Consider the following 8614-nt stretch of genomic DNA (forward strand, 5'->3'; position numbering starts at 1 on the left):
TTAATAAGAGTAGACAGTCGTATGAAAAACAATTGATCCGTTAATACTGGCAAGAAACGATACCGAAAAAACTGAAGACTTATCAGAATATTTCAGTGAAGTGTTTTCTATCAGCAATGAGGAACGACCGATGAATAATTGTGATTATGGCGGCTTGGTGATAGACCCTGTAGTTATTGAGAAAGGTACCGTCTTAAGAATACTTCAGCATCTAAAACCTGATAAGTTCAGAAAACTCTACTGAAAGCATGACAGTTTATACAATACTCAAATGCATGAATTTAGTTTTTGCATGACTAATGAGGTTGTAATAAACTATTTCAGGTCTAAGCGATTGTTCATGCGATGGGAAATTGACTTTCAACACGTGGCACTCTAAACAGATCAACATTATTTCGTATTTCTGCTTTTTCCACTGCACAGAATTAACAAAGATGCTTTGTCAAAAATTCTTATGGATTATTCGGAGTGAGTGATTCACGTACTTAAGTTATGTTAAAAGGATCTCAAATCCAAACCAATGCTATCAATAGAATGGATTCGTATGCTCGTCACTCAGGTTCATAACTGATTAAAAAATGGAGTTAACATTTTTTAAACTTGCCACTACGCCTTATGATTATTACGTGCTACAAGATCGTCTTTAATAATTCGGAAGAGAAGCGTGTGTACAAAACTCAAGTATCAACAAACAATCAACCAAAAATTGATCAGTATCATTTCTTAAACCTAAATGAGAGAAGTATGTACTTTTGCAAACATAGGTGGAACGACCAGTTCACGTTTAAAGAGTAACAAAAGTCGCCAACACAACTCAATATTGGATAGTCTGTTAATTTTTTAAAAAGTTATTTGCAGGCATAAAAAATGGGTTGTATTTCTTATATATTTATCGTAAAAAATATTTTGATTCTGATAAGATTATTAGGCTCTACACTCCTGTTGAGCCATAACCATTTGAACCACGATCTGTTTCCGCCAACGATTCACATTCCATTAATTCAGGACAGAAAATACGTTCACAAATCAGTTGTGCTACACGGTCACCTTTTTTTATCTGAAATGAATACAGTAAAATTATTTAGTAAGCCTGTGAATACCAGGCACGATCGTTCTGAATCTGAGTATAAAGAAACACTCATAAATCAAAATGACGTGCTTTTCGTCGAATAACATGACGAAGGAACAAAATATTGAATTTTAGACTGATAAAGTTAACCAACAGTAACGAAAGTAGTTACGTATGTGGCAACATTAAGATAGCCGAAATTACAGCCCATACCAATACCCAATAATTTAGTGTAAGGCTAGCTTAATTGCCACAGAGTACTTTTATACAGTACGTATTTGCCTATTAACGCGAAAAACCAGATTCCCCATAAATCTTACCCACTTTTAAATACATGAGATGTTATATACCACGGTAAATATGTAGATTGCAGTATAGCCATTTCCTCAAAAATGTATCCAACTAAGTGAATGTACTAACCACAAAAGGTTGTCTGTTAGTCATGCTTTTCGGCCGTCAGTGAATAAAATAGAAGTTAGATCCCCATCAGTTGCTGATGAGAATTTGCAGTCACAAACCATCTGGTAAGGCTACACCAATAGGACACTAATTTGCCTTGAACGAATATCTGCACTAGATACCCTGCCAGTGTCTATTCTACAGGATATCAACACAACTCGGATCAAGAACACGTGACCGGCTTGACTAGGACGTGCGTATGATTCAACGTCAACATTCGACAATAACAAGGGATTGGAAAGTAGATAACACATCTAATACCTGTCAGGCTAAGTAAGTAACCAATCACTATTTTACTCGCCCACACATCAAAAACCATGGCCAATATGTTCGTGACTATGAGAAAAAACGGCATTGATACTATCCTGAAGAATCAGGCACTGTGAATTAGGTCACTTGACATATTAAGATACATTATTAGAAATAGGATGTAAATAAAAAATATACATAGCATAACATAACAAACGGTCAGACTAATGTCCCATGTATGGGACAGTTTTTGGATATTTTTCAAATGTGACCATGTTTTGATGCCATAGGCGAGTCAGTTAAGATAATGAATAAAACATTATGGCCTAACAAAAACGGGGAAACAAGTCCACGTAACTAAAAAAAGGCATGTTTTGTTATAGTACGTCTCTGAGAAATCACATCGAAGTGTAGTTATGCAACAAGTTGCAGCAGTGAAAATGATGAGCAACGATGAACTTACTTCAAAATATTGTTCTCCAAAGTTAAAAAGTACTACGCCAAGATTTCCCCTATAGTCTCGGTCAATGACGCCAGCACCAACATCAATCCCATGTTTTAAGGCTAGTCCGCTTCGTGGAGCGACACGACCATAACAACCTTCTGGCAATTCAATCTATTTAACAACAGACGACCACGAAAATGAAAGATAAAATTTATTGAGACATTTAGATTGTCAGTAAACAGCGTGTAGAACGTCTATGATGCGGTATATATATTTAGTCATACACGGAGCCAGAACCTGCACAAGCAGTATAAATTTGATTCAGCAGCAAAGCAATGATGTTTAAGAACGTCGAATGTACGCATAATATGGTAAAGTATGTTGTTAGTATAGGGTAAACTGTTGTAAAAATTTGAGAAATTTGTCCTGATTTGTGATTTTGTATCTTGGTGGATAAGATCCACTTGGAGATATACTTTAAAACTATGTTTTTACTAATATTGATTTGTCATCCTCAAAAGACATTGAAGCAGGATAGATAGTAATCAAATTGCTAACATATATTCTTACTTTCCGGTCAGAATTTGTAATTTTTAACTCGATTAAAGTTTTACTATTCTAGGAACTAGACGTTGGGGTAATATATAACATTATCTTTCAAAGCATAGTTGGTACATACAGGTCCCCAAACGCCCTGGTAAGGCCGAGGGTGGAGAGAGTCCTCCATCTCGAAATGCTCTCAAATGGCCACGTGCATACAACCACTGCCAGGGAAGTCCTACTCACTGCCTTCTCGTGGTGAGGGTGTTTACGAAATTTAGAAGACGAAAAGAGAATGTGATTAGTAAAAACCCGTATGGGAAGGTAGTGAGATAGCAATAACTATACTTTTTGATGCTTTAAACGTGTAAGTTCAACAAATAGAAATTTTAGTGCCAAATTTTCTATTGAGTACGAACGTCTATATTCTAAGCTACTGAAAACTTTACACTGAGTGACTTCAAGCCACATTACGGATCTTGAGTAGACAGTTTTCTCTACGTAGTACAGGTCGTCCAGACTAGCATATGAACTGGTGCTTATTGAATACATATACGAAGGTGGGGGAGATTGTGATCACAAACTCAGTTTGAGCCTGAGTATGAAACCAGAATCTGTACATTGGCAAATTTAGTTTTAGTGACCATACTTATCTATAACAAATTTTACATAACAAAATGATTACTGAAACAATTTTTATATAAATCACCTGTATGTCAGTTTTAATTAATTCACGACCCCCAGGAGGTATGGTAGCTTCATGAGCAGCATAAAGATCGTAACCAGCAGCAAAGAGAGATCCACGAGTAGGAGTTGTCGCTTGATAGGATAGCTTTTTGTATTTAAGCTTGACGTTACTAGGATAGCTATTCTCAAGCGGCAGAGATTCTAGCATGGTTTTACACACGAACTGAATTTCACAGAAATTTGCTTTTGCTAAAATAACAATTACTTTAAGAAGTCCTAATGTAATAGGAAAGTATAAAAAACAGAAAGTAATCTTGATTCCGTATTACCCTATGGTTGTAAGCATGATCTATAAAAAGAGAAGATACGCGTAAGCTAAACATTTTAATCAGAGATATCCTTTAGGGATTGCTAGGGCTTGATGAAACAACGGAGTGAGCAACCAGGAGATTATAAATTACGGACGAACGAAAGAAATCAAAGATAGCACATCCTGAATTTTGGTGCAAAACTCATCCATATGGTTAAATAGAATTTTAGCACTAAAGCATGATGAAAACTAACTGCAATTCCTAACCTTAACGTTTACCCGCAGATCCTAATTTTTGGCACTAATATATAACCCTCACTTAGCCCTAGAAAGTAGGTAGACACATTCCAGGTCAGTTTAGAAATGCTCAAAGGCCGTCTGTTGATTATAACCTCACTAGAAATGATGAGGTCAGAGGCAAGATATCACGGAAAGATGATAAATTGATTGTTGAGGTCATTAATCTGCATCGATCGAAGTGGCTAAGACACTGAACTTTACAAGCTATGGTGGCTGAACTAGAAATAAGTAAAAAGAAAACTAAAAGGGCCAAACCAAAATATGGCATCCGTTTACAAATTTAGTGACTACTGAACAGAATCGTGTTCATAAATGAAAGCTAAATAGTTGGGGTTAAGAGATCAGAAATTGGACACATGGTCCATAATTGGTCACAAGGACGCAGATGTGCCCAACTTTTATCCTTCCTGTATTGAGCTTAACTTTTCGTAATTATCATTACTGACTGAAAATCCTACAAACATATTTGTTGAAGACAAGGTAAATGAAAGCCCAGAACAATAAGATAAAAATAGACTACTAATAATAGGCAACAATAGCTGATGTATTGTACAGACAGATGAATATAGGCAAAGTACTAAGGGTGTTAATTTATCTTTTGATCATATCATGTTATGTACATGGACAGTGAGGATATCAGGAAGATCATGGAAGCACTTATAAATGAATGACACGACAATTGGAAAATACCAACTAACACTATAAAGTGCATAGGAGCATGAATTAAGGTATGAATAGATAATATAAATAAACGTAGATATAAATATCTACAACATCAAACCACCCATTGATCAGACTCGGTGACCTACGAATTAGCATTAGGCAAAACTACGCTTTGAAAGAAGTAATATCTCTAACAATAAAAAGCACTGGTTTTTCTTTTATTTATTTATTTATTTGAACACATAAATATTGGTACAAGAGAGCGCCAATATATATGCGCCGCACAAAACAATGAGAATGCGAAGAGAAATAGAAAAAAAAACTAAGGAGCGCAAAAGAAAGAGAGAACAATAACGAAGAGATTGGTGTAAGGTAGTGTGGTAGTAACGAGGTACAATCAGAAGAAATCTTTCAGGTAAGGGAGACACAACCAATTTTTATGAAGAAGGTAAAAGAAGGTTACAGCAGGATCGCCACTGGCTTCTATTCTGAGCCATATCTGATAACGTCTCTAGCCACTGTGTAGCACCATCTCTCGGACCCCAACCAGGGAGTCGTGAAGAACCAACACAAGCCAGTCCTTTGCAGCTTTCTTTCATGCCACGACACCATGTCATGCACTGACCACCTCTCCGCTTCTTCCAACCAGTCCCAGAGTCGGCAAATAATGCACGACGTGGAATTCTCTGGGACGACATTCGTAAGATGTATCCAAGCCACCGAAGTCGGTGTTTCAAGATAGTGACACCAATTGAATTATCATCTCTGTGCCCGAACATACGATGCCGAACCTCTGCATTACTAACATGGTGTTGCCACTGGATGCCAGCAATCCTTCGGAGACAACGATGGTCGAACACAGAGAGTCGTCGGCGAGACTCTAATTTAAGGACGACCTTTGAACGAATTTTAAGTGACCTTGACAATTATTAGCCAATCAGAAGACAGTTAGTATAAAGTGAGAATATATTGTAAGTAAGTAATGAATTACAGTGGATATTCTTCTTTTACATGATTTAAAAACTTGTTAAGGTTTGATAAAGGTTCAGAGGCTCTGAATTCATAATGCATATTGTATAGAAACTCGTCCATAGGGTTAGTGGTTAGGGTTGTAGCCTGTAAGTAGACACATCTCTAAAATCCGATGTAAACCGATCGCATGTTAGCACCCTAATCCTAACCTAACCCTAACCCTAACCTTAACCTAACCCTAATCTAACCCTAACCTTAACCTAACCCTAAACCCTAACCTTAACCTAACCCTAATCTAACCCTAACCTTAACCTAACCCTAAATCCTAATCTAACCCTAACCTTAACACTAAACCCTAATCTAACCCTAACCTTAACCTAACCCTAAACCCTAATCTAACCCTAACCTTAACCTAACCCTAAACCCTAATCTAACCCTAACCTTAACCTAACCCTAAACCCTAATCTAACCCTAACCTTAACCTAACCCTAAGCCCTAATCTAACCCTAACCTTAACCTAACCCTAAATCCTAATCTAACCCAAACCCTAACCTTAACCTAACCCTAAATCCTAATCTAACCCTAACCCTAACCTTAACCTAACCCTTAACCCTAATTTTAACCCCAAACCCTAACCCTATGGACGAGTTTCTATACAATATGCATTATGAATTCAGAATTTCTGAGTCTTTATCAAACCTCAACAGGTTTTTAAATCATGTAAAAGAAGAATATCCACTGTAATTCATTACTTTCTTGTAATATATTTTTACTTTATACTGTCTTCTGATTGGCTAATAATTGAAATTGCTCAAACGCTTCTCATTGGCTCGTCCCTAAAATAGAGTTTCGCCGTCCCATCCGTTGTAACCTCTCATTAATCACCTACAATCTAAAATCCGCTGTGAACCGATCGTATGTTAGCAGCGCGTGTTGAACTTGGCTCCGTGACCTTGAAATTGCTCAAACGCTTCTGATTGGCTCGTCCCTAAATTAGAGTCTCGCCAGAGTCGTCTAACGTCCTCAACTCGGAGAGACCAGGTTTCACAAGCATAGAGCAAAACTGCTCTCACCGACGCGTTGTAGATCCGACCTTTTACAGCCAGACTAACATCACGAAGGCGCCAAAGATGGCCCAGATTGGCATAAGTCGTTCTGGCTTCCACCATACGTGGATTGATCTCATCACTCACGCCACCACCAGCACTTATGCAGCTACCTAGATACATGAACTTCTCGACTACTTCTATCTGTTCACCATCCAGGGTGAGTACAGGATTAGAATCCTGCCAGTCTTGTAGGAGTACTTTGCACTTCGAAGGTGCAAAGCACATACCATACCTACGGACACTGATTGCCAACTGATTAAGTGCGGATTGCATGCCTTGGGCATTATCGCACAGTAAGACAATATCGTCCGCATACTCAAGGTCGAGAAGTCTTTCTCCAGGCAACGGATCCACACCACCATTACTTACATTCATCAGAGCTGTTTCTAGAATGTTATCGATGGCAAAGTTGAAGAGGAATGGTGAGATTGGGCAACCCTGCCTAACCCCACTGCTCGAATGGAACAATGGAGAGAGGTGGTTGTATGCCCTCACTCTGCCTGAGGTGTTTGTATATAGGGCTTTTAGGATGTTAATAAACTTCTCAGGCACACCCTTCTTCAATAGACAATCCCAGAGAACAGTCGTATCCAACGAATCGAAGGCAGCCCTGATGTCAAGAAACACTATGATTGTTGGCCTTTGATAAGTATGGCGATGTTCTAACATTTGGCGGAGGGTGAAGATATGATCAATACATCCTCGACCAGAACGAAAACCAGCCTGCTCCTCGCTAGTCAATCTTTCTCGGGTTTTGAACAACCTACGAAGTATGATGGAAGCCAATAGCTTGGACGCAATCGGAAGTAGACTTATCCCCTGATAGTTGTTACAGGAACGACGTGAACCCTTTTTAAAGATAGGGACAACTATCGACTCATTCCATGACGTTGGTACATTCTCTAACACCCAAACCTTTGTAAACAACGTCGTCAATTCCTTAGTCAAAAAGTCACATGCGTATTCCGATGGAAAAAAAGACTCTTAGATCAGATACACACGTGTGTATCTGATCTAAGAGTCTTTTTTTCCATCGAAATCGGTAAATATTTACCGATTTCGATGAGAAAAATGTACATATGTACATTTACCAAGATGTATACCATATATGAGAAATCAGGTTATGCAGTTGATAAACTAGGCCAGTAACAGCATGTAAACAACCCATAAACAAGAATCACTACACGACAAAGATCAATAAGAAACCTACTTGAAGCAGAATCAATTGAATCAATTCTCCGCGCTGAAGCGAACGAAATCAGTTTCCAATGGTTTAAATTGTTCTAAATGGTAAAAATGGTTAAAATGGTTGTGGACGGAACAGAAGAAGCTTTCGCTTAACAGGCTTCCGTGTCTAGTAGCAGGAGATCACCAAATCCTCCAGGCAGGAACCTAGGTATGTTAACAATAAAAGAGGAAAAAGAAATTGGTAAATCATAGTATTATACTATCCTTAATCCTTAAGAATGAACCAAGTTGCCTCTTAAAGGACCCCTGGGAAGTTGATTGGACTGGCTCGCTTGGCAGCGAATTCCAGCATTTGACAACTCTTAAGGAGTAGAAGTTGTGTCTACAGTCCGTTCTGCTATGTTGTGTCTCCAGTTTTTGAGTGTTACCTCTTAGGTTAGTGTTGGAACTAAGATTAAACAGGTGTCTAAAAGGATGTCCAGAAGTGTTAAGGACACTGCAAGCCATCAGTAGGTCACCTGTAAGACGCCTATACTTTAATAGGTAAAAGGTTAAGTGATTGGAGGCGCTCTTCATAAGGTTGAAATTCGAGTCCTCGAACTGATTTCATGACTAACCGTTGG

General features: G+C 38.3%; 1 protein-coding gene across 2 annotated transcripts; it reads right to left on the bottom strand.

Annotated features, from left to right (window-relative positions):
* Nucleotides 1–851: 851 nt before the first annotated feature.
* Nucleotides 852–8195, bottom strand: MS3_00003307 (uncharacterized protein; the record flags this gene model as incomplete). Of its 2 annotated transcripts, none has more annotated exons than XM_051211064.1 (4): nt 8014–8195; nt 3472–3798; nt 2241–2393; nt 852–1057 (listed from the first exon to the last, which is right to left on the bottom strand). In XM_051211064.1, exons 2-4 carry the CDS (start codon nt 3655–3657, stop codon nt 932–934), a joined length of 465 nt encoding a protein of 154 aa, XP_051073234.1. In that variant the 5' UTR covers nt 3658–3798; nt 8014–8195. The 2 variants fall into 2 exon arrangements, with proteins under 2 accessions (XP_051073234.1, XP_012799830.1); XM_012944376.2 differs by lacking the exon at nt 8014–8195 and adding an exon at nt 4869–5948 and having other exon boundaries at nt 932–1057; nt 3472–3725.
* Nucleotides 8196–8614: the final 419 nt, after the last annotated feature.

Source organism: Schistosoma haematobium, chromosome 1, assembly GCF_000699445.3.
Source record: "Schistosoma haematobium chromosome 1, whole genome shotgun sequence".
Classification (NCBI taxonomy): Eukaryota; Metazoa; Platyhelminthes; class Trematoda; order Strigeidida; family Schistosomatidae; genus Schistosoma; species Schistosoma haematobium.